The sequence below is a fragment of the Prunus dulcis genome, chromosome 1, assembly GCF_902201215.1.
Source record: "Prunus dulcis chromosome 1, ALMONDv2, whole genome shotgun sequence".
NCBI lineage: Eukaryota > Viridiplantae > Streptophyta > Magnoliopsida > Rosales > Rosaceae > Prunus > Prunus dulcis.
In genome coordinates this window covers 4,473,001-4,499,871 of record NC_047650.1, presented here as the reverse complement: position 1 = coordinate 4,499,871, position 26,871 = coordinate 4,473,001, and the positions used below count along the sequence as shown (strand labels likewise).

Sequence of the window (26,871 nt, the reverse complement as noted above, 5' to 3'; positions counted from 1 at the left end):
CATCACTACCCGATCATGTCGTGTATGATATGAACAGGCTCCGTAAGATCCGATCCAGTAGAATAAGTGATTGGCATAATCCGGATTATGTTTTATATATTTCACTTACTAAATAGTATAGAAATGTTTTTAAAATTAGCCACTAGCCTACCATAGAAGGAATATGTTTCTTGCTGGTTGCTTCTCAACAATACTCTCATGAAAATTCATTATAATAACCGGTATTCAGCAACCACAACACACCATTTAAAAAGTTGAAAATATCGAAACTGAAGAACAGAAACATATTGGCCGCAATAAATGCATAGAATGCTATAAAATAACTGTCATAAACATTCACATATATCAGAACTATATTTAAGAAGTACAAAAGAAATTCAACAACCTGCTAATTTCATGTATCAAAACTTAATGCCTTCGGAAGCACACCAGTAAGAAAAAAAATAAAATGTACTCCAACATCAAAGATGTCCACCAAAAAAAAAAAAAAAACTATGTGTGGCACACATTTACTCACATATACAAACTCCAATAAATGCTTCAAATCCAGTCACCTGGTTAGAAAATGTGACAAATGACAAAAGGTAAAAACTGAAAACTTTGATTTTTCACAAGATATGATGCAAGAACACCCAATTTTTTCCCTTCCCCCATAACTGTGCATAATTTCCGTTGTGATCATACATTTGGAAGGAAACCAACATAAGATCACAAATTTTATTAATCGAAATAAAAGGTCCCAAAACTCCAAATGCATTCAAAGCTAATAAGAAACATTAGATACAGATTAATGATTACCCATTTTAATCATTTATTTGATAGGAAATTAATGCATAATTAAATGTGAAGCAAAATATATTCATACATGATATAATACCTGGTGGGCTCGTCTGATTACAATTGGAATGCCGCTGCTTTTCAGAACTGAAACAAATCCCCATGAATCTGAAAACAAACCCGTATCCGCACCCGAATCCGGCTTTACATTTCAACCACTTCCTCCAACTTTTATCATTGACAACTGACACGCTTAATGACCCACATGCATTTCTATTGTGGGTTCATCGCAATTGTCAATGCGGGGTTGGTGGCTTGGTATTCGGGTCCGGATTCGATCTGGGTCGGAGCAAAGATGTGAACTTCCGATGTGGGTCGCCGGGAAACGGAGGAAAAATTTTGTGTATCTGTTTTTGTTTCGTTTTGGGCTACCAGAAAGCCACTCAGAGTTAGAATAAAAGAGAAGATAAATAAAGGGAAGAGAGAGATAGTAGTAAAATGGAGAGAAGGTAAGTTATTTTTCGAAGAGAGAGAGAGATTTCGTCCAGTTGTTTGGTTAAGGTTGAGGGCATTGGGGCGAAGAAAGCGCCAAACCAGACGTAACCCAAAACCTTTCTTGGCTTAATCTTCAAATCCAATGGCTTCTTTGGTCTTTGCTTTCCTTTCTCAGAAATCTCTGTGTGCCTTGCTCTGTTTCCGCTAAAAAAATCTTGAAAGTTGGGATTTTTGGTTTTTTGCGGGGTTTTATTTTGGCTGTGTCAAATTTTCAATCAAAATTCAAAGAGGGAATTATGAGTATTTTTGGTCTTTTGGTACGTTTTTTATTGCCACTCCGTTCAACCACTTGCACANTTCTATCATTCTATTATTTTTCCCAAGTCTTTGTCAGACCAAACAAGGAACTAGTTTCGTTGAAAATACACTAATTTTTTTTTTCTTTTGGTGTAGAAAAAAAACTAATTTTTATTTTTGGTGTGGAAAAAAGGCACTAATTTTATTTACTTTTGGTCTTGAGGAAGACAGTAATTTTAAACAACACACACTGAACGCAATAATGTTTCTTTTTTTTTAAAGACTTCGTAGTCCTCAAAGTCTAAACCACTATGACCAAAACCAAAAAAAACAGAAGTCTAAACCACAATTACCAAAAGACTTCCCAGAAAGAAAAAAAAAAAAACATTTAGGCGGATCAGCTACCATGTCACTTTCCTTGTTTTTGGACTCAAGTGTTTGTTTAGCATATTCCTTTTTACCTTGTTTGCTACATCTAATTGGAGACGACTTGTCATTGTTTATTGGACATCTAGACCCCACAATGATAATTGCTAAATCTACTAAATTTGTATACTACGTAATGTGACACCCCACAATCATAGTTTCTAAGCTTACTTAATTTGTATAGTAAGTAATGTGAGTCTCATGTACCCTTTCAGAGCACTTCCACTCATCTGCCATGGTAAAAGGTAAATGAAGACAAAGGTAGTTATGTAAATAGTGTCTACCTTAGTTTTTTTTTTTTTTAATTTTTAATGCATTCCCACCCATTACCATGGCAACCGATATTCACATGAGACATGAGGAGATGAATTTGTATGAATTTTGGAGTAGGAGGTGAAGAGCATGGCTAGGTCAGCATGACGTCAGCAACAACCCAAGCAAGTCTTGCCTAGTTTCATGAGGCCCACTTCTTGCCATTACAATTTTTTCTTGGTGTGTGTATTTTTTGGAACCTAGGTCCCCTTTTGCCATGACAAAAAAGAATGGGTGAAAATGCTATTAGATAGGATGAGAGTGATGGCACGGGCGATAGGGGAGGCTGGCGATGGTGGTGTGAGGGTAAAAATGGGTTTCACGGTGTAAAAAGAAATTTTGCTCAGTCTATAATATGTTTGCATAGTTGGTCATTAACCAATCAATCATATGTGATTTAGGAGAATTACTTGATTATGGTTCTAAACTCCTCTAATCACTAACATGATTAAAAGAACGTATGTATAATTATTTCACTGAACAATCAATCATATGTGATTAAGGACAATTACATCATTCCTGTAATCACTAACATGATTAAAAGAGCATTAGTAATTAGGACGTTCTCATTTTTACCACCAATAACATTGTTCCACGTGTCATTATTTTATAATATTGAGATGGATGCTTGATTATTGGGTTAATAAATGCAAGAACAGAATGCATGTTTGGTTGCATGTTGAATAAATAACAAACCCGACCCACTATCTAAGAATTACTGGGCTTAATTAATAATTTGGGCTTTTGAGGGCCAAACCCGACCCAATACCCAAAAACCCATACCAAGTCACTGACGAGTTCAGATTTCAGCATCCGTCAAGCTCTGAGAGCAATAGGTCGAAAGAATCAATCTTGTGAAAATGGCCGACGAAGCCAACAGAGCTGTAAGTCCTTCTTTCTCTTTGTCTCTTGGTTTTCCATATTCTCTCGGTTGCTGCTATTTACCAGGATAGTCAAATTTTTATAGGCATTCTTTGAGATTCAAGGTCGCATGATTGAGCTCACTGCGAAACTGAAGCAGGTCTTTACCTTATTTATTTATTTATGTATATGATTAATGTCAATATAAATATACATGATGAAAAAGTTAACTTATCCAGTGAGAATTGAGATGGGTTTCAGGTGCAGACGCAGATGAGGAACAAAGAAGGAGAAAAGAAGCGTGCTTTTCTAACCCTGGAGGAGCTGCGGCCTTTATCTGATGATGCAAATACTTACAAATCTATAGGTACTTCATTTCAATCAACCCATTGCCTCAATTGTCAAATTTAATTTGAGATCCATTTTCTTTTGGGATGTTGGGATTTAATTTTGATGATTTTTTTTTGGGTTTTAATCTGTTTTGCAGGGAGAACGTGAGTTCTGCATTGCCTCTTTTAAGCATGAAAATTAGATGGAATTCAGGTCTTGTTGATTTATGAGTTGTCCGATACATATATGACATACTCTGATAAACTCGTTGCTCATGGTGGCCAGGTTTGTTTTAGAGCCCAAGTCAGTGTTGGTGAATGAACAGGAACAGAAGCTCAAGGACAGTGAGAGTGCAATTGCCTCACTGCAGGTCTATCTCCACTTTCTTGTGAATTATGATGGTCTCTTTTCATTCTTTGTAGTGTGTTTACACCATTTGTTCTGTTTCTTTGTGGAACAAAGTAAATATATTCAATTAACCTTCTTAGAGATACCTCTAGAAAGTTTAGATGTTTAATACTCGATAAAATTTGTTTCATTTATAAAATTCAAAATATCCCGCCACATGTGCATGGACTTGAAGAAACCAGCTCTACCTCATCCATAGCCCCAGTATCCAAACTTATATTACCTTGACGAGTTCTTTTCTGTATTCTCCAGACTCCGCTGACAACTTATAATCCTTTTAATATCAAGTATCCAAAAAATAAAAAACCTTTTAATATCCCATAATCTTGAATTTTTAGTTTTTCGTAACTTTCTTTTACATTGTTAGACTTTGTTTCAGTTGAATCTGTCAAGTTGAGACATGTGAAAGTAAAAACCTTAGAAGGATTTGCTATGAAGCTTTATATAATATTGTTAGTCATGACAGTGAACAGAAGACTGATGCAATAACTAGGAAAGAGTGGGAACATTGTTATAATTATGTCCTAATAATGTGTCTAAATACAATTTTCCAAATTTGTAGATGGAAAAATATTGCCTTGCACTTTTAAGAAAATTTTTCAATCCCTAAGACATGGACATCTAGTACTAATCTTTGTCGTTTTAGGAAGGTGGAGATTTTTTAACTGATACAACTCTACAGCTTTGTTTGTCAGATTTAACCAAAACAACTACTTGGGTTGTAAGGCTTAAGAAGATAATTTTATCCTATTTATGATAGAGAGGTTCAAATTATTGAACTAATTTTGAGAGATAAAGCTCCTAATAAAGTAGTATTCCATTGTCTTTAATTTTTAATTTTTAATTTCAAAATTGTAGGAAATGCCAAAAAACACTTCTTTTTACGAGTGAGCTGAACTGTGCTAATCCTTCCCCCCTGACTTGTCTTCACCTCAAAAGTGCTAGTCCAACCTATTGATAATTTTCGTTAGTTAATCAAGCATAGATTTGAGGCTTAAGTCAAGATGAGGTTCATGACTTGTGTTGTGGGTGATTCCCAAATTTCTGCGTTTCTTTGTTTGTGGAAAAAAAAAAACATTTTGCTTTTGGAGAGGGGAAAAGAGCAAGAACTTTGTGGAATTGTTGTGCAATGGCTATAAATTGAATGAAACACATTTTTTCGGAAAGTTATAGGGGTGAGGAAGTGGAGCGTTTGTGGGATAATGTGCTTTTGGGCATCATTGTAGGCTTCAATTTGCTGGGATTTTCTATTTTTTCATATTTTTTCATATTTATGCTGAGCTGTTATGAAATGCTTTTGAGTTTGTTTTAGACATTTTTGTTGTTAGTTGCTGGTTGGTGGAGACATTGCATGTGTTCTAGTGTAGCTTGTCCTATGTTTGTACTTTTAATCTTTATGGATAAAATAAAATAAGTGCTTCTGTTTCTGAAGAAAAATAATGTGAAGATCATGTTTACATGGTACTTTTAAGATGAAACATTTTCTCTTCTGGACTTCGGCCGAAGTAAAATTATTTCTTTTGTGCTTTGGACAGATCTCAAAGGAATATATCGAGAAACAGGTTGCAGAGGTGGAGAACAACCTGAGGGAGCTGTTGAACCAAGATCCAGGTCTTGCTCGTCAGATAATGTCCATGAGTGTAATGTAACTTCTGAATTCTTGAAAGTTTTCTGCAGTTATTTTGTTTTGTTTTCCATTTGGACCAACACAAGAAATTTGTAGAATCGATCCGTTTTCCTCGCAACTCGCCACCTTGTTTTACCATAAGGGTACGCTTTTCTTATTTAGTGGTGGATGTATTATAGGTAACCTGCTTTAATTTATGAAGATACTTATGCAAGTTCTCTATGTATTTATTAAATTGCTTATCCTCGTGTATCTATTTTGCATTACTGAATATTAGGCTGATGATTTACAAGAGCAAGATAACAATTTTGGAAGGGATTATGTTGATGCTCTACCTGACTTAAATAGTTTTAAAGCTTCTTGTCTTGGCAAACAAAACATTAAATATAGTGTTGGTTCCAATCTTCATCATGATGATAACTGAATCCATTGCTCTAGGACCTTCTGTATGTCTAGTCCTTGCCTTCCCTCCTATACATACTCATCTGAACTAGAGTTTGCTTCAGGTGTGAATGCAAATACGTGATTTTTTGCTCTACCGGTCAGTCAATTGTTTACCGATAACCGTATTCACAACCCGGGTCAACCGGTAGTGCAAAAATCAGGTTGGTGAGATGCTAAGAACAAGAAAACTAGAACAAAACTTGAAGCAACCCTTGATAAAACTTTGATGTCATATGCCCTCTCAATTTGAGTCTCCCTTGTCGTTCCAAAGGTAGCATTTGTCGAAACTTTCAGTTTCATCATTGTACCTGCATGGCCCTCCAGATTTGATCATCCATGTACAATGCTTGCAATCGTCCCTGTTGTGTATGAAAATGTCAAACCAATGAAATTGGTCAGACCATTTGAAGCTGCAGTAGAATTTGGTGCTCCTCCAATAGTTTGGTCTGAAATGAAACTGGAAGTTGTCTTCATGGTGGAGATTGTGCAACCCTATATCATCATTCTTAGATCTACAATGAACGTTCAGATCCGTCTGTGGGCCCAAAGCATTGATAATTTTTACGTCCGTTGAAACAAAAAAAGAATAAGCCTCACAGATGGTGGTGATACTGAGTGCAAAAACCAACAATATTATCGTTTGCTTCATATCTCTGTGTGTTCGGATGTGAGAGAGAGGCCTTGAGTTTGAGGGGTGCTGCCTATATATTTATTTATAGGGCAAAAGAGAGTTCAATTATGAAAGAAAACGTCTAAAATTACGTATTAGAGTAACATGAATAGCAGTTCCGATCTCTTGGATTATAAGGGTCTAAGAGATTTGTAGTCATTCACCGTTGGATGTAAATTCAACGGTTCACTCACTCTTGCACTTCTTTTAAGAAACTTTTTTGAACCGTTGGATGTTACATCCAACTGGGTGATCACAGTCTCTTGAACCCCTGTGTTCCAAGAGATCGGAGCTGCCATGAATAGAGGCAAATAACTAAAAATAACCTAGGGGATGGGAATAAATGTTTTTATTTTCCGATATATGGTGGATGCCATACCATTTTACAAGTTATTTTAAGTAAAAAATGTGCTGCCACAGTTTTTAAATTTTTTTTTTTTTTAAAATCAAAGAGAAATATACTCCTATAGCTGCACGGCTATACTATTTATTTGAAAAAAAAAGAAGAAGACCCTACTAGTTGCATTAGTTTATACTTTATAGATATTAATTTGCTAGTTTTGACATCTCTAAAGCAGATATTGAGAAGAGAAATTTTGTAAATAAATTAATTTATGTAAAGAGTACAGCCAATCGGCTATACTATTTATATAAACAAGGACCCCAGTAAAGAACTATACCTTTTTTTATTTTATTTTTTTAAAAAAATATCCCGTGTATAGCCGCGCGGCTATACTATTTTTTAATAATAAAAACTGTAGTCTAGCTGCGCAGCTATACTATTTATAAAAAAAAGACTTGCCTGCGCCTGAGCCCGCTTTGCCACGTGTAAAAACCGTATAGCCGACCGGCTATACTATTTTCCAGTAAATATGTAGTGTAGCCGCGCGGCTATACTATTTTTATTATAAAAATTCCTAGTATAGCCGTTCGGCTATCCTATATATTAAAAAAAAGGAGAGCCGGCCTGGAGCGTAGCGCCCATTTCGCCGCGTGTAAAAAATAGTATAGCCGGCCGGCTGTACTACTATATAACAATAAAAAAAGGACCACCTGCCTGGCGTTGGCCCCACACGTGTAAAAAATCGTATAGCCGCCCGGCTATACTAGTTTTTAAATAAAAAACCGTAATATAGCCGCCTGGCTACACCCCTTTTTTAAAAGGGAGATTCACTATTATACCCAATATGGGGGCCCAAATTATAAAAATACCCTATATAAAATGGACTTTCGAAACACACCCAAAGCCCATTTACAACATAACAAAAAAGCTTTTAACTTCTTATAAATTACAAAACTGCCATCAATTTCTTAAAACAAGCCCAACCCCAAAATCTCATAAAAATACCCAAAGCACTCAATAGGGCATCAAAGTAATTTAATAATCAATATTAAATTCAATAAGGCTAGCTATCATTTTTTGGGTTTGTTTATAGGAATTCAATTGTGTAAGGTTTATTTATAATATTAGTGCTAGAAATGGGTATATCACTAAATATCTCTTTTTAAAAACAAAACACCGACGGTTTTTAGAAAAAACAAATTGGCCGCTTAGCAGCCAGAGTTGGTCTGTGCAGAGCAGAGACGACATCGAATTAGTCGCTGCCCAGAGTTGGAAGGAATATGCAAAACTAATATTTTTGAAGGTCTATGCGTTTGGTTTTTGTAAGTTTTTAGTATTTCTTTGTTATTTCCAATCTAATATTTTTCAGAGACATTATCTTAGTTAAAATATGCTTCTCTTTCAGTAGATGAACTGAACAAACGCCATGATTTTTATGAGGATATTCTCAGTTATTGACAACTACCATGCTACACGGTGTAAATTGTAATTCCCTTTATTGTTCTGTTGACAGCGACCTGAAAATATATACTATTGGGTTTTATGTGTCTTCCCAAGTTTCTTGCTTGGTTTTGCTTTCTCTAGATGTGCTGCTGATTGCCAGTGTATTTTTATTTTTAAATATGGTTTGATGTTTTTGTTTTGCATGTTCCCTTTTCCCTTTCTAAATTTTATAGCATTGTTCTTGTTAATTTAGTTTTGGTTCTTAATTTCTAAGTTAAGTTCTTTGTGTCAAAGAAACAAATAATAAATAGCATGACCATACAAGGTATGCAACTCTGCTTGTTCCTTTACTTTTTCATTTGAAAATTTTGTTGATATGCATTTTTGTTGGGTTGCGCTAAACAAATCTCATCAACTGCTGTTTGTGCAGTTTATGGTGGAATCCTTGTTGTTATCACTGGGTAAATTCTGTGATAACCTTGAAATTTTTCAGTACGTATGACGCAATTGCTCTCAGCATTTTTAGAAGTGTACTTTGAAGCTGAGCTGGTACACTTCCTAGTTTAAATGCTTAGATGTCAAGAAACCGCCTGCAGTATGATGCCATTTAGAATCTTGTAGTTGTGTGTTCACTAGCTGTAGACGGATGATTTAACCTCTGTTTATATTTCTCAGTCATGTCATGAGAGCACACTACTAAATTGCTCTAATGAATGTACTTAATTATGCTTATTATGTTCAGAAAACAAAACCACCCCAGCACAGTGTTCATGGATTGAGGTGCCTGGGTTTCACATCACATTTGATAGCTTGTCGCAGCACAACGGTGGCGGGGCTGTGCACAGGGCAGGCTGGGTGCCTGCCCAGCCCAAATTTTTTTCTATAAAATAAAACCTACTTGTGTTGTAAGCCTAGTTCAAAAATAAAAAGAATTAAAAACAAACCCTACTCATATGTTGCCCATCATCTTTTCTTTCCTTCTCTTTGGCAATTAGACTTCTTGTTTCTCTCTCTCTTCACTACCAGACCCGGGGGCCGGGGGGTGGGGGGGGGTGGTGTGGGGGGTTGGTTGTGTGGTGTCAAATTCTCCCTCTATTGGCTACATTTTCTATTATCTTGGGTGGGCAACTTGGCAACAACATCTTCTCATCTTCTTTTGTCACCAACAGGGTATTATTCTCATTCTCTCATTTGCTATATATCTTTAATTATAGTTTTAATTTAAAATTGAGTATTCTATAGGATCCTCGTAATTCCTTCAAGTCATTCAATATTGAGCATATATGTAAACTTGCTAAGAAATTCTATCATGCTGATTTCCATCCACATGAGTTGAAAGCTTTAGAAACAGAGCTCAAGTATTTTCAAAATGATATACATCACCTTCCTTGCTTTAAGAAAACCACTACTCTTCCTCAGTTATGTCAACAATCGGTGGAAACAACTTTGGCAGAAAACTACATTTTCCTTGACAAGTTGATTCGGTTAGTGTTGACTCTTCCTATTTTTACAGCAATAACAGAACGAGCTTTCTCATGAATGAGTTTATTAAGAATCGACTTTGAAGCACCTTAGTTAATGAATTTCTTACTGATTGTATGTTCCTCCACGTTGAAAGAGAGTTTGCTAATAATATCAATAATTTATCAATAATTGAGGAATTTAAGAGTTCCAAGCCTCTTAGGGTTAAATTTTAGATTTAAATAGTGTTGTTTTGTATTGCATTGCATTTACTTTAGATTTTAGTTTTAGATTTTGTATTTGTTGAACTCTTATTTATAAATAGAGATGCATTTAAGGGTAGGGCTCATTATGTCCCCCCTGACTGTGTGTATCTTTTTATGTTTATTAATGAAATTCACTCGTACCTTTGAGTTTAGTATGTAAGTTTTACCCAACCGACTTTTGAATCATGAAACTGCCATGTTCTCTTTGTCATGTTGGCAGAAGATTCTAAATTTACAGGCACTAGAAGAGAACGCAAAGACAAAAGTCTTGTAGAAGGACATGCCGTTGCTGATGTTATTACAGGGGAGGGGAATACAACAACTTGAAAAATGTGCAAGAAGGTAGAGCTAAGTCAACCTAAGAATAAATTGATGAAGTTCAGATCAAATTAGTAGAACTTGTGAGCTCCTTTATTTCTAATTATAGGTAGGAAGTATGTATGTAATAGAATAAAGATTGGTTGACTATGTAATAACTATTGAATCTTCAAGTTTTATGAAAGAAATTATTTTTGAGTGTATATATTCGTTAATAAAGCATTATATTTGGCTTTCTAGTTAAAATCATTGTATAGAATCATAGGAAATAAAAAACTAAAATGTGACAACTTGGGAACTTATTAGACGTCATATTTAGATAATAAAATGATGGTTTTATTGGAAAAATCGTTGTCTATACATATAATCAATAATGACCGATGTTAACACAATACTGTCTCCGTTTTTAAAACAATACCGTCATCTTTATATACAATCAACAACTTTTTAACAAAATACCAACGTCTTTACCCATAAATGACGACAATTTTTAATAAATTGTTGTCTTTACCCATAAGCAACGATAGTTTTTAACAAAAGACTGTCGTCTTTACATCAGAACAACGACGGTCATTACTAAAAACCATCGTCTTTATGGATAAATAATGACAGTAAAAAGCTGTCGTAATTTGATACTTTAAAAGATGGCTGTTGATTTAACGATGGTTTTCAAAGCATCACAACGACGGTGGATCCCCGTCGTCTATTTCATTTTTTGTAGTAGTGACAAGTTGTGTTAAGATATCATTAGTAGAAATGAATGAGTCCCATATTCCTTTATGATATCGTTGGTGGAAATGAATGAGTCACATATTCTCTTATGATATCATTGGTGGAAGAAGAAGAAGAAGAAGAAGAGAGAAAGAGAGAAACAAGATGGAGAACATGTCGGTTTGTCTTGCAAGATTTCATAATTATCATTATCAAGGTGTGTGGGTTATGTAATGTGTTCTAAAAGTTCTTATTTGTGATAAATGTGAAAATCATGGATTTATTCTATTTACAAATCTCTCTATATTTTCAAGTCAAGCATGTCTAATTTGTGCAATATTTCATACAATTTTTTGTTGTTGGAGTTTTTGTGAAGTACGTACTATTCATGGAACATGAGAACTTCAGTGACGGAGTATTTGAAGGATAAATGTACCAAATGGGGACATTGGATAGTGAGGCCGATAGAGGTCACGTGCTGGGTACAATTTGTGAAAGATAACCAAGATATGAAGTAATGATGTGATATGATTTGGATGACGTATTTTTTATTAAATTTTCTAGAGTGTAAAATGACATTGCTTGACTTGCATATTATATAGTCTGCGCATTGAGCAGTGGTTTGCTCATACCTTACTTATTTTGTTTTTCAGATCGATGGCAAGACAAGGACTAAATTGGACAAGTTGGATTAGTTAAGAGTGATAAATTGTTATTTATATCTTGTACACTTGTAAAATTATTTTTATTTTTATAAGGGAAATGTATTTAAACCAAATTTTCAATTTTTTATTTTATTTCGTTCAATTCACGTACCTTGATTCGGGAATATTCCTTATTCTGGATCGAGGCTTTACAATTTTGTGAATTTAATATTTTGAATTGAAATAAGGGGTACAACAAGAAAATAGAGAAAAACAAATAGGGATACAGTTTACTTTTCTTCCACAAAAAGTTGTATTTTGGGGGGGCTTGAGAATTTTGAAGATAATGTGGGTGGAGAAATAGGACAGTGATGGAAATAGCATCATTCTTTTCTTAATGCATATTGCTTTTAGGTTTTTGGTGTTATCACAAAACCCCATGACGTTTTATAAATTACACGAACACCCTCTAAAGTTTTAAATTGCACATACATTCGTTGAGATTTATTTTATTATTTGCATAAGTTTTTTTTTTTTTTTTTTGCTTTTATGAAATAATCATTTTTGGACAAACAAACAACAAAAAAAGATTTCGAACCTTTGCCCACATGAATGAAGATGGAAAAGCTCAACCAGTTGAGATATATTACACTCCAAGCCCCTTGCATTTTTATTTCTTATTAATGAACACAAACTTCACTAAATTTTAAATCCTTTCGATTCTTATTAAAAAAACATTACTTCATGGAACTCAGACCAAAAAAGAACATTAATTCATGAATGGATAACTAGAACACAACTGAGAGGAATCCTTGATTAGACTGTAACAACCATCAGCCGTATACGCACATCAAATTCTGTTGTTCCATTTAAAGCAATCATCAAAGCTCTGGTGGCCATGATCGAACCTACATGGACCATCATGCTTGACCATCCACAAACATAAATCAAATGCATCCCTCTTGTGTTTGTAAACGTCGACCCATTCAATTCGGGATGGCCACACAAAGCTGCAGTAGAATTGTGTAGTTCCCCAAAAGTTGGGCGAGAAATGAAACTCAAAGCTAGCATTGTACTGGAGTTGGTGAACGCCAAGATCGTCATTTTTGGATTTACAATGAACGAGAACATCCGACTTTGGATTCAGTAAACCATTGATAATTCCACAAGTCATACGTACCCTCACACGTGGTAATGAGTGCAAAAATCAACAATATGATGATGATCCATCGCTCCATCTTTGCTTGTATTTTTGTATGTTGAGACACATTTAGTGTGTGGGATGCGTAGAAATTTATAGGGCAGGAGTGTTCTAGAGACATCCACACATACCTAATATATTCATCCTTTTTCTTTCATAGGTTATATCTTTTCATTGACAAGATATATATATATATATATATTTTTTTTTGGGTACAATACTATAAATTTTTTTTCTTCTTGTTTTTTGGTCAAGAAGAGAATCCTCATCATATTCTATTACCACACAAGTGAAATTTTAATCTAAAAATAACATAAGATGTAAAATTACAGAAATCCATGGAGGAGATATCATATATATAGTTTCCAAAAGCTGCATTGTAATTTGTGTTGGCGAGTCCTTACTTAGTTAGGATTTTGTTTCCTTATTATGTTAGGATTTTGATTTCTTACCCATTTATCTAGTCCTATTATAATTTAGATTTATTTTCTATTGTAATTTGGATTTATTTCTTATTTTATTTTAGGGTTGTACTTCTTTATAAATACATCCATATTGAAGAAGAATAATAATATATGAGTATATATGAGCATATTTGAATATTTGCCCTACTTTGTTTGACAATTTGTATTTAAACTATTAGGTAATATTTTTCTTGGTGTAGTTCAAACTCTATCTTTTTCTGCTTCACTCTCGTAAGCTTTCTCTCATGCATCTATATTGCATGCATTATACTTAAAATTAGGGATGGCAACGGGTCGGGTAGGGGCCGGGTATGACAATACCATCCCCATCCCCGCTCTCTATCCCCGCCCCCGTCCCCGAACCCCCGTTTATTAGGTTTCGGGGAATCCCCGTCCCCGTCCCCGTCGGGAGACTATCCCCCATACTCGCCCCGAATCCTCAAATTTTTTTGCATAAAAAAATATTTATCATACATTTTAACATTAAGTTTGATATGAAATTATCATTCAACACATCCAAATTAACTATTAAATTCAACTCAACTATTCAAAATCACATTAATATGAAATTCCATAGAAAATTAGGAAGAATTAGGAGAGGGAAGTTAACTTAGGGTTAAACATAAATATTATATTTATTTATTTAAATATAAACATATATATTTTCGGGTCGAGTTTGGGGATGGGGACGCCAATACCATCCCCTCCCCATACGCATTGGGGATTTTTCAAATTCGGAGATCCTCGTACTCGATACCCATTTAACCCCGAAATCTCCTCCTGTTAGGATCGGGGACCTGACGGGAACCCGCCCCTACGGGGATTTTTGCCATCCCTACTTAAAATCCTGCCACTAGATTATTTCAAGGATACTTTTTTTTGTTAAGATTTCACTAATAAGTTGACTAAAATAATAGTTATTGTTTGTTTTGTATTTTGAAGCAAATCCGTTTTTCGAATTTTATGCCGTGAATTTTTGTTGTTGTTTCCCTTTTATGTTGCATATCTACTTGTCATCCTTGTTTTCCTTTTGTTTAAATGTATGTTAAATATTGTGTAAATAATTTTATGAGTTTATGCTTCATATGTGTTGTTTGTACTGTTTAAATTTGTTGCTAAATTGATCATTTTAGGTGGTCTCTAGTTTTTTGGTTGCTACGTTTGTCTAATCCCAGTTTTTCTTGTATTTAGTCTGTTTCTTGTATTAGGTAATTTTTATACAATAGAATAACTTCATTAGCAACAGGCAAACACAAAGTACGAGGAGCCATAGAGTGGCCCCATTAAATTCTTGCCACAAAAAAAAATCAAAGAAGATAAATTCAGTCAAGGAAAAAGAGTATCACCACTCCTCCAAAGAACATTTTAAGTCATTTGATGGAGTTATGTTTAATATTTTATATAACAAAAATAATTTTGTCTAGCATTTCATTTATATTTTATATTTATATTAAATATATTTAATTAGATTAAACTTAACGATAAATGTTTCATATTTCATTATTGTATTTTTTTCATTGGTGAGTGATATGCTTTATATCGAAATATTTATCAACAATGAAAAATATAGTGTGTACATAGGTTGCCACTATGTACGCAAGCCTTGAATAAGTTCCCAATTAGGGGTGAACTAGAAGAAAAAAACACATCTTTTTTTGTAAAAATAATAAATATATTTTAAAGTGTTAAAGCAAACTGAATAGAAATATTGTACATTTGGGGGGCAGGCCACGTGAGGCCTATCGGTGGTTTTCTTAATGCATATTGCTTTAAAAAAAAAAAAGTTATTTATAGTAACACTCTATGAGATTTTTGGTGTTATCACAAAATTTCTTAAAATTTTAAAAATTATATAAATACCCTCTAAAGTTTTAAATTGTTCTCACAAAACTTATTTTCATTGATTTTTCGTTCAAAGATTGATGATTTTATATATAAAAAATTCTACAATGACAAAGTTCGCCTTAGAGATTAAATTGCAAATACATTCATTGAGATTTATGTTGTCATTTGCATAAGTCTTGTTTTGTTTTTTGTTTTTATTAAATCATCATTTTTGAACAAACAATCAACAAAAAAGGGTTTTGAACCTTTGTCTACATTGATGGAGGTGGAAAAGCACAACCAACAGACGTATACCGCACCAGCCAGCCAGCCCCTTGCATTTTTATTTCTTATTAATGAATACAAACTTCACTCACTTTCAGATCCTTTCGAATCCTTTCGAATCTTATAAAACAAAAACATTAATTCATGAACTCAGCCCAAAAAAGAACATTAATTCGTGGCTGCATAACTAGAACACAACTCAAAGGAATCCTTGACAAGATTGTAACAACCATCAGCCGTATACGCACATCAAATTTTTTTGTTCCATTTATAGCAATTATCAAAGCTCTTGCTGAGACTATTGTACCTACATGGACCATCAGGCTTGATCATCCAGTAACAAAACTTCCCTGCATCCCTCTTGAATTTGTAAATGTCGAACCATTCAATTCGGGATGGCCACGTAAAGCTGCAGTAGAATTGTGTAGTTCCCCAAAAGTTGGGCTTGAATTTAAACTCATAGAGAGCATTGTAGTGAAGTAGGTGAACGCCAAGATCGTCTTGTTTGGATTTACAATGAACAAGAACATCCGATTCTGGAACCAAACCATTGATAATTCCACAAACTTGTTGTCTACCACTACCCTCACACATGGTAATCAGTGCAAAAAGCAACGATATGATGATGATCCATCGCTCCATCTTTGCTTGTATTTTTGTATGTTGACACACATTTAGTGTGTGGGATGCGCAGAAATTTATAGGGCAAGAGTGTTCTGGAGACATCCACACATACCTCATCAACAATAAATACTATGAAAGTTGTCCAGGTTATAGTATTCATCCTTTTTCTTTCCTAGGAAGGTTATATATTTTCTTTTCATTGACAAGATATATATTTTTGTTGTAGAATACTATAAATGCTTCTCTCTTTTTTTGCCTTTTTTTATAAATGAATATATCAATTACAAAGGGAATTCTCTTTGGAAATTTCATATACTATAAATGCTTGTATACAAGTGAAATTTTAATCTGAAAAGAACATATGATGTAAAATTACAGAATGCATGAATGTTTATATATGGATGGCCCTAAATTGTTAGCTACCATATTTGCCACTCGATAAATATGGATAGTTGTGTTGTGAGAGCAGATACCAAATATCTTGGACAATAGAAGAACACTGAATACTGATGCTACGGGCACTAACTCTTAACTTTGTGTTAACAGCATGACATATGACTTGGCAATCCAAGTTATGTGCCACATCCTCCATTTTATTTTATCTTATTTTATTCGGGTAATTTGTATTCATTTATATAGCTTTTATACGTTTATATCTTCAATAGACATCTTTCATCCATTGAACGCAGCCACGACCTAAGAACACCCTCCATTGCTGCTCTACAATTCCTCCATAACCTCCTTCGTACTACTGTCACCATCTTCGCACAACTTTTACAGAAAAATTTAGGAAAAACAAACTCCAGTTTTTTGAACACCATCAGATTTAACCATACATGAAAAAAAAAAAAAATTTCGATGCAAGGGATATATTCATCTATGTATTCCCCAACATTAGTTTTTTTTCCTAAATTTTTTTTTTTTAACAATGTCTCGAGCCATGACATATCTTCTCTGTGTCTTTTGGAGTGCAAAGAAGAAAGTGCAATAATACAGATTCACTAACCCAAATAAACTTCATGACAAAAAAATAATTTCAATAGACATAATACTTCATGAAACTAGTACAAAAAACCAGATTTGAGTCACTTATAAGATCATCAACTATGAAAACTCGAACAAGAAAGATGGAGGGCTTTGGACCCACAAAGAGATGAAGCTTGAAAAAACCAAGTCATAACAATACAAATAAAACTCTCACAACAATACAAATAAAACTCTCACAAAAGAGAGATGAAAAGCTCTTACAAATGAGAGATGAAAAGCTATCACGAAGGAGAGGTTTAAAGCTCTCACAAAAGGAGAGGTGAAAAGTTCTCACAAAAGAAGAGGTGAAAACTACACAGAGAACCCAAGAGTCTCTGTAACTTAAAGAAACCACAAAAAGGATGGTGGTGGAGATCTGAGGCCGAGACATAGCCACCTGTCATGGTTAGAGAAAAATCATAAACAAAACGAAGACAAATAGGGAAAACCTTTTGTCTCTGAGAATGAGGGAAGAAGAGAGGAAGGAAGAGAAGAGGGGAGAGGGGAGAAGGGAGAGGGGAGGAAGAACAATGGCTCCCTCCCCCTCAAAATGAAAACGGCTCTAGGAGGGTTTATAGGAGAGGGGGCTAGGGTTTGGTATTAAGAATATTATGGGGTTTAGGAGGGTTTTGTCATCTAAGCACAATAATAAATCTCAAAACGTAAAATACTCTATAAAAGTGAGAAATAAACGGTAAAAGCCACATGAAATATTACCTAATAAAAATTACAAAATACATGAATGATTATATATTGATGGTCAAGATCAGCTAAATTGGCAGCTAACATGTTTGCCGCTGGATAAAATGGATAACTGTGAGAGGAGATACACAAATATCTTGGAGAATAGAAGAACACTAAATAATTAGTCCCACGTCATTTCCAATATTACGGGTGTGCAAGATCCAATTCAATTTGTCCAAATCGATTGATCCAATCCAATCCAATTTAATTTTAATTGGTTTCAATGATTTGGCCGACTGAATTGATCCCTAATTTCCAAAATGAAATGATTGGATTAAATGATGCATTTGCTTGTGAGAATCTCATCAATCCAGTACAATTCAATCTAATAAATTTCATACTTATTTTGATTGTGTAGGTAATTGTAATTGAAAAGGTTATGAATATTTTAAGTAATTTATATACAATGGAGTAACTTCATTAGCAACTAGCAAACACAAAGTACACCAAAAAATAATCAACAGTAAGAGGAGCCATAGAGTGGCCTCGTTAACTTCTTGCCATAAAAACCAACCAAAGCAAATAAATCCGGTCAAGGAAAAAGAGTACCCCAAAACTCCTCCCACGAATATTTTAAGTCATTTGATGGAGTTATATTTAATATTTTATATAATCAAAATAATTTTATCTAGCATTTCATTTATATTTTACATTTATGTTAAATATGTTTAATTAGATTAAATTTAATGATAAATGTTTCATATTTCATTATTGTCTTTTTTCATTGGTGAGTGATATGCTTTATATCCAAATATTATTTATCAAAAATGAAAAATAAAATGAAAAATAAAATGTGTACATAGGTTGCCACTATGCATGGAAGCCTTGAATAAGTTCCCAATTAGGGGTGGGACTAGAAGAAAAAAACTTCTCTTTTTTTAAATAAAACAAATATATTTTTACAGTGTTAAAGCAAACTGAATAGATAATACTGTATATTTGGGGGGCTAATGGCCACGTGAGGCCTACTGGTGGTTTTCTTATAGGGATGATAATGGATTGAATTTGAGGTGGGTATGTCATTTTCATTTTCATTTTCGTCCCTCATTTCTGCCTTCATACCCGTAATATTCAAATTGGGGATTTTTTATCCCCACCTTCATTGGGGAATGGGTTCTCCGACCCGCCCCATTATGAAAAAATCAATAAAAAATTACTTTGTTAAATGATTAAAAAAAAAAAAAACTATGAACACAAGATATGTATCAATTCAATTGTTATTAAATAAAAATTAAATATTAATGCATGTGAAAACTACATGTCCAAGACATGATCATCATTATAGAGGTAGCATCACCATATATATAAAATCTAAACGAGGTGGGTTCGGGTTGGGGATTAGAATACCAACCCCGCCTCTTCCCGAATACCATACACGAAAATTCCCCGAATCCGTCCCCATACCTGTTTTTTATCCTTCATACCCAACCAATTAGGGTCGAAGCCCCACGAAGACGGGTCTTCACGGTAAGGGTACCCTTATCAGTAGGGAAAATTGCCATCTCTTTCTTAATGCATATTGTTTTTTAAAAAAGAGTTATTTATAATAACACCCTCTGAGGTTTTCGGTGTTATTACAAAACTCCATGAAGTTTTTGAAATTACACAAACACCCTCTAAGGTTTTAATTTTTTTCTCACAAAATCCCTTTCCGTTGATTTTTCGTTCAAAGATTGATTATTTTATAAATAAAAAAAATTCTACAAATGACAAAGTTTTCTTTTGAGATTAGATTGCACATACATTCATTGAGGTTTATGTTGTCATTTGCATTTTGTTATGTTTTTTGTTTTTATGAAATGATCATTTTTGGACAAACAATCAACATAAAGGAGTTTTGAACATTTGTCCACATTGGTAGAGGTAGAAAAACTCAACCAACTGAGGTATAACGCACTAGCCAGCCCCTTGCATTTTTATTTCTATTTCTTATTAATGAACTTCACTCACTTTTAGATCCTTTCGAATCTTATAAAAAAACATTAATTCATGAATTCATCCCAAAAAAGAACATTAATTTGTGGATGCATAACTAGAACACAACTTAGGGGAATCCTTGACAAGACTGTAACAACCATCAGCCGTATACGCACATCAAATTTTGTTGTTCCATTTATACCAATCAGCAAAGCTCTTGAGGACACGATTGTACCTACATGGACCGTCAGGCTTGACCATCCACAAACAATACAACAGTTCATCCCTCTGGTGTTTGTAAATGTCGAACCATTCAATTCGGGATGGCCACGTAAAGCTGCAGTAGAATTGTGTAGTTCCCCAAATGTTGGGCTTGAATTCAAACTCATAGGTAGCATTGTAGTGAATTAGGTGAACGCCAAGATCGTCTTCTTTGGATTTACAATGAACGAGAACATCCGACTTTGGAACCAAGCCATTGATAATTCCACAAATAGTACCCTCACACATGGTAATCAGTGCAAAAATCAACGATATGATGATGATCCATCGCTCCATCTTTGCTTGTGTTTTTGTATGTTGAGACACATTTTGTGTGTGGGATGCGTAGAAATTTATAGGGCAAGAGTGTTCCGGAGACGTCCACACATACCTAATATTCGTTAGAATATGAAAGTTGTCCAAGTTATACCATTCATCCTTTTTCTTTCCTAGGTTATATATTTTCTTTTCATTGACAAGATTTCTATTTTTGTTGTAGAATACTATAAATGCTTTTTTTTTTCTTTTTTAATAAATGAATGTCAATTACAAAGAGAATTCTGTTTGGAAATTTCATATACTATAAATGCTTGTATACAAGTGAAATTTTAATCTGAAAAGAACATAATATGTAAAATTACAGAATACATGAATGTTCATATACGGATGCCCAAGATCAGCTAAATTGTTAGCTACCATATTTGCCACTCGATAAATATGGATAGTTGTTAGAGGAGATATATACCAACTCTAGCAATCCAAGTCATTGCCACATCCTTCATTTTATTTTATCTTATTTTATCTGGTTAATTTTTATTAATTTATATAACTTTGATATTTTTATATCTTCAATAGACATCGTTCATCCATTGAACGCAGCCACGACCTAAGAAGACCCTCCATTGCCGCTCTATAGCTCTTTCATAAGGCCATCTTCAATCTATGAGGCCAAACTCAAATAATCTCAAATTATAGCCTAATTTCTCTTCCAATTCAAGAAAAGTAAGATGCCAAAATTTGGATAATTTGGGAAAATTCAAACTTGGGGCCAAATACCAGTCAAGCTATTACCTGAACTAGAAAACTTTTTGGTGGAACCCACTCAAGGCTGACACAGCCCATGTGCAAGGAAGAATCTGTGGGCCCCGCCGCTGCTGCTGTGCTGTAACTGTTGTCTTGCCACGTGGCAAGAGCTAGTGATGTTGCCGTTGGAATCCAATGGCAACAATACAAACATAATCTTTTTATTTTATTTATAATTTCATTAGTAACTCAAATCAACGATTCATATTAAATTCACGCTATTTTAAAGAAAAAAAAGAAAGATCCAACGGTTAAAATAATATTTTAAATTAATCTAATTCATATTAATTCATGTATGGTTAATTTGAAGTATTGTGCGCAGTGGCGGATCCAGAAATTTTTCAGCGGAGGTGCAATTTTTAAAAGGATAAAAGCTCTTTAAAAAAAACTATTTCAAATGCTCTTAATCTAACCAAAATCAATACCAATTAATCTAATCAAAATGCATCTCAATTAATCTAATCAAAATGCATATCAAATTCTCAATTAAATAAATAAATTATAATTGATCATATCTCGAGTCGCGCATAGTCACTTTCTGCTTAAATTTGCTATTGATCATACAAATACAGAGAGCTAAATCAGAAAAATAATATTTAGAAAAACTCTAAAGACCATTTAAAGATTACAATGTGCCCCTTGTAGACTTAAAATGTTTCTTTATATTTATAAAAAAACTTAATATGTTTCTCTAAAGACTTAATATGTTTCTCTAAAGATTACAGTGTGCCCCTTGTAGACTTAAAATGTTTCTCTAAAGACTTAATATTTATAAAGACCATTTAGAAAAACTCATCTTTTAAAGAATGTTTCTTTTGCCCGCGTCTGGAACTTTGTTCGCCAGAGCCTCTATGAGGCTTACTATCATCCAATGACGTTGATTTGGGACCTTCAACATCTTCGGAAGACATAATATTATCATCAAGAGCAGCTCCAAGATCCTCAGAGTCCAATGTAAAATCAGAACTTGAACTTTCCTGCTTAACATCCTCATTGACATCTGGAGCATAAGGATTATAGTCATCATCCTCTGAATCCTCAGAAGGAAGCCCCAAGTACTGCTCGTCATTACTTTTTTGTCCCCCAGTCCAAATGGATGCAATTCAATTCATCAAATGCCATTTTAAGTCCTTCATGGATTATAGTTGATGGTTATAATAAAATTATATTTGAAATTTCAATTTGTTTAGGTCAAATTTTTTAAAAATAAAAAAAATTATGAAAATGTTATTTTAAAAAGATTAAATGAAGAAAAAAAATATCCATTTAAAAAAAAAAAAATAAATTAAACCATTCTTAAATAGTTTAATAAAGTTGCATGTCTGTTAAAATTTGAGTTTGATAGGGTTGGGGAAAAAAACAGTTTGAGTCTTGAAAAAACTCAAATAATTAACTTTTTAAGGAAGAAAATTTGAATTTAAGATAAAATGGTTGGAGAAGCCTAACCTCCTTTAATGGTAGTACTATATTTCACCATCATTTTACGAATTTTTACAAAACGAATTTTTTTTTACACCATCATTTGACCTTACATGAAAAAAAAAAAAAAAAAAAAATCCGATGCAAGGGATGTATACTCATCTATGTAATCCCTAACATCAGTTTTTTTCCTTAATTTTTTTTCACGATGTCTCGAGCCATGACATATCTTCTCTGTATCTTTTGGAGTGCAAACAAGAAAGAGCAATTCACCAACCCAAATAAACTTCATGATTAGAAAAAAACTTAATAGACATAATGATTAATGAAACTAGTGCGAAAAACCAGATCTGACTCTCAGCTTTGGACTTATAAGATCATCAACTACGAAAACTCGAACAAGAAAGATGGAGGGCTTTGGACCCAACCCGCACATCTTCCTCGTTGCTAAATCCACAATATATGCTGCTTGGTACTGGCGGTGGGTTGGGTGACTGCAACAAGGACAACAATGGTACCAAAGTTGAAGATTAGGTGGGATGCTACTCGTTTGGCTGCTGATGTTTCTTTTGCATGATTAATGAATCAATCTCCTTCTTTCTAACAAAAAGAAGATTGTATATATTTCTTTTAAAATTCTATTTTTATATCGTTGTCACTGCCACGTTAACTTCGAAATGACCATCACCATCCTCGTTGTTGTCACCGTCCTTATTTATTTTATTTTTAGAATTAAGAAAAGATAACATGAATAGTTATGTTTTAAAAAAGTTGGACCTTTTATCTGATTTTGTTTTTAATTTTAATTTTTTTAAGTTAAAAAAATGAATTTATCATATTATCCTCATTTAATTGATAATTTCAATTCTTAATGTTTGAATTAACCAAGAGCATTTTCTGGCATTTTGAATGTTCCACCATTCTCTGTTTTTTGCTTTATATATATAGATTAATCAACATAAACTTCACCCATTTCCAAATCCTAATGGATATATCTAAGATGTCACACACTTAGGGAAAAAAAAGAGAAAAAGAGAAGTCAAAAGAAAACATTTATTCATGAATGGAAAACTAGAACACAACTTAGAGCAACCCTTGATCAAGTTGTAATATGCACATCAAATTTTCTTGTTCCAGGGATGACATTGATCAAAGCTCTGAGAGGTATAATTGAACATACATGGACCTCCAGTTTTGACAATCCACGTACAAAACTTGCAATCATCCCTGCTGTGTTCGAAAATGTCGAACCATTGAATTTGTTTTGGCCACACAAAACTGCAGTAGAATTGTGTACTTCCCCAAAAGTTGGGCCTAAACTGAAACTGAAAGCTAGCATTGTACAGAAGTTGACGAGCACCAAGATCATCGTCTTTGGATTTACAATGAACGCTAACATCTGCCGGTGGTTCCAGACCATTGATAATTTTAACATGCGTTATACCCCAAAATTTACCCTCACAAATGGTACTAATGAGTGCAAAAATCAGTAACAAAATGATTAATTTGTCCATCTTTGTATGTATTTTGTATGTTGAGACACATTGTGTATGAGATGCCCAACAATATTTATAGGCCAAGACTGCTTTGGAGGGATTCACACATAGAAGTATCTAGCTAATACGTATTAGAATATGCCCCATCAACAATAAATACCATGAATATTGTCCAGTATATGATATTCATGGGTGTCACATCATCCCAAAGTTATTTTTGGTAAGAAATATATTGCCACATTCATCCTTTTTCTTTAATAGGTTATCTGTGGTTTTTTATTTTATTTTTTTGGGGTTGTGGAATACTATAAATGCTTTGTCCTGCATCATTCTAATTTTTTTTTTCCGTCAAATACAAATAATATATTATGACACATGACCTTGGTCAGATCTGTGGTGTTTGGGTCCAGATTGTTAGTGATTTGAACATGTGTAGAACGCCATGCAGCCTCACAATTAGCAGTGAGCAAAAACATGAACAGCAGCAACAATGGATTCATATTTCTTTCGTCAATGAGGAAGACGGATTCGAACTTGGGAACGTGAGAAGACTTGCTTATCAAATTGTACTGTGGGACTGTGGGACTGTGGGATGATAAGACCGTTACATCACTGCCAACTCATTCTCAATAAGAAATATTTACCACATTTATATTTCTTTATATGGTAATTATTGCATAAATTTTGTTGTTACCATAAATGTTTTTTTTCTAGGTTAGTTTTACTATATATAATATTAGTTTTTCTAAAATATTATTGAGGTAGAATTCATAAATTTTGTCCAGCCAATGTATGATAAGCTCTTCCTTATAGCCACACATTTTTTTTCATTAAATGTACAATGACATTTTCTAAAGAAAACCTTATCCCTCTACAAATAGAAAAAAATGAAAAATGTTTCCCGCTGCATCAATCTACTATTGTAAGTTTTTTTTTTTTAAAAAAAAAAAAAAGGAAAAAAGAGAGGTCTTTTTTCGATTTAATACCACACATGACAGTGAACTTGTAATTTAAGGGCTGTTTTTGCTAATTTTAGAAAGATGGCATCAACCGAATTGTTCACGCCCATAGCTTCAGTTGAGGGACACTTTTATAGGACTCACACTGTATAGTATTTCACTCATCCAAATCATATATTTTGTAGATAAATTCATTCAAAGATCATCTCTACAAAAAATCATTTGAATCCGATATCATTTGACCACTCAATTAAATTATTAAAATTTTAGTATTTTCATAGAGCACCGTGTTCATTGATTTTGTAGAACACAATTAGATGTAAAAATAGTTTTCAATTTATGTAATTTTTTGCAAAAATGATTTATGAATGTAGACTTAAAATATAGATAGTTTGGATCGTTAAAAAAATAATTATAGTTGGCCCTAAAAAATTTCCCTCAAATAAAATTATTTATGTTCTACCCAATAATTAACCTCTAAACAAAGAAAATTTATAAAGGGCTGCTAAAAGGGTCCCCGATAACTCCCAATATCCTCGATATTTACCGATATTTCCCAATATTAGACAAATAATCTAGAAATTTGTCTTTAGTTTTGAAATTAATCATAGGTCCCAGTCACTGAATCAATGTCAAAAAAACCAAGCTCTAATACTTAGTAGCTTTTCCTTTCTTCTTTTCTCAGTCATTTCGGCTATCTTTGGCTCTTCCTCTCGTCTCTCTGGTTGCTCGGTATCTTGTGTGTTTGAATTTATTTTTCACCTAATCTTCTATCTAGGGATGGCAAAAATCCCCATAGGGCAGGGTCCTCGTCGGGTCCCCGACCCTAACTGGGGGAGATTTCGGGGCTAAATGGATATCGGGTACATGGATCCCCGAACTTGAAAAATCCCCGACGGGTATGGGGAGGGGATGGTATTGGCGTCCCCATCCCCTAACCCGACCCGAAAATATATGTTTATATTTAAATAAATAAATAAATAAATAAAATATTTATGTTTAACCATAAGTTAACTTCCCTCTCCTAATTCTTCCTAATTTCCTATGGAATTTCATATTTATGTGATTTTGAATAGTTGAGTTGAACTTTATAGTTAATTTGGATGTGTTGAATGATAATTTAATATGAAACTTAATGTTAAAATGTATGATAAATATTTTTTTATGCAAAAAAATAGGGGATTTGGGGCGGGTGTGGGGGATAGTCCCCCGACGGGGACGGGGAAAGGGATTCCCCGAAACCTAATAAACGGGGATGGATTTGGGGACTGGGGGGGGGGATGGAGAGCGGGGATGGGGATGGTATTGTCATACCCGGCCCCTACCCGACCCGTTGCCATCCCTACTTCTATCTCTCATTTCCTTTATCATTTAGTCTGACTCTTGTAATATAATGTTGGGTTTGTATTAATGGGTTGGGTTCGGTTATATTTGAATAATGTTGTCTTTTTTGTGTTTGTATTTATTTTCAGGAGTTTCATTGTGCATTATATAAATGTACATTTTATCATATGCATATCTTACAGTTAGTATATTTTGAATTTTATTTGCTCAATACATTCATTGATAATGTGCTTAATATCTATGAAAGTTTCACTTCAAAATTCCGTGTTTTTAAGCCAATATTTGTCTTTTTGGTCGTTTTCCTCCTATACCTAATACGACATTGATATATCCCTCGAAATATCCGTAAATTGAAGGCCCGATAATATCTGTATCGCCGATATTTTCATCC

The 26,871-nt window shown here is 33.8% G+C and overlaps 2 protein-coding genes across 4 annotated transcripts in view; one reads left to right on the top strand and one right to left on the bottom strand.

Moving 5' to 3' along the window:
• Positions 1-1,563, bottom strand: part of LOC117622395 (probable serine/threonine-protein kinase PBL17) — a 5,558-nt gene extending 3,995 nt beyond the window's left edge. Inside the window, exon 1 of one of the 3 annotated variants that reach the window (XM_034353064.1) lies at positions 878-1,563. In XM_034353064.1, the coding sequence (XP_034208955.1) occupies positions 878-941 (64 nt within the window). In that variant the 5' untranslated portion in view covers positions 942-1,563. Of the gene's footprint in view, positions 1-865 lie in introns of all 3 variants that reach the window. The other 2 variants (XM_034353055.1, XM_034353071.1) reach the window with 2 other exon arrangements.
• A 1,514-nt stretch (positions 1,564-3,077) lies between these two features.
• On the top strand, positions 3,078-5,822 carry LOC117616139 (prefoldin subunit 1). Its single transcript, XM_034345362.1, has 6 exons — positions 3,078-3,191; positions 3,275-3,328; positions 3,430-3,535; positions 3,656-3,662; positions 3,784-3,868; positions 5,442-5,822. The coding sequence occupies exons 1-6, from the start codon at positions 3,168-3,170 to the stop codon at positions 5,553-5,555; spliced, it is 390 nt and encodes a 129-aa protein (XP_034201253.1). The 5' UTR covers positions 3,078-3,167; the 3' UTR covers positions 5,556-5,822.
• The last annotated feature ends 21,049 nt before the right edge of the window (positions 5,823-26,871 follow it).

What these genes read in the sequence shown, in the direction of transcription:
- LOC117616139 (XM_034345362.1), top strand. Translation starts at nt 3,168, where the DNA reads ATGGCCGACGAAGCCAACAGAGCT. An exon ending in TCACTGCGAAACTGAAGCAG is followed by an intron (nt 3,329 to 3,429) that starts GTCTTTACCTTA and finishes GATGGGTTTCAG; the next exon opens with GTGCAGACGCAGATGAGGAA. An exon ending in GTGCAATTGCCTCACTGCAG is followed by an intron (nt 3,869 to 5,441) that starts GTCTATCTCCAC and finishes TGCTTTGGACAG; the next exon opens with ATCTCAAAGGAATATATCGA.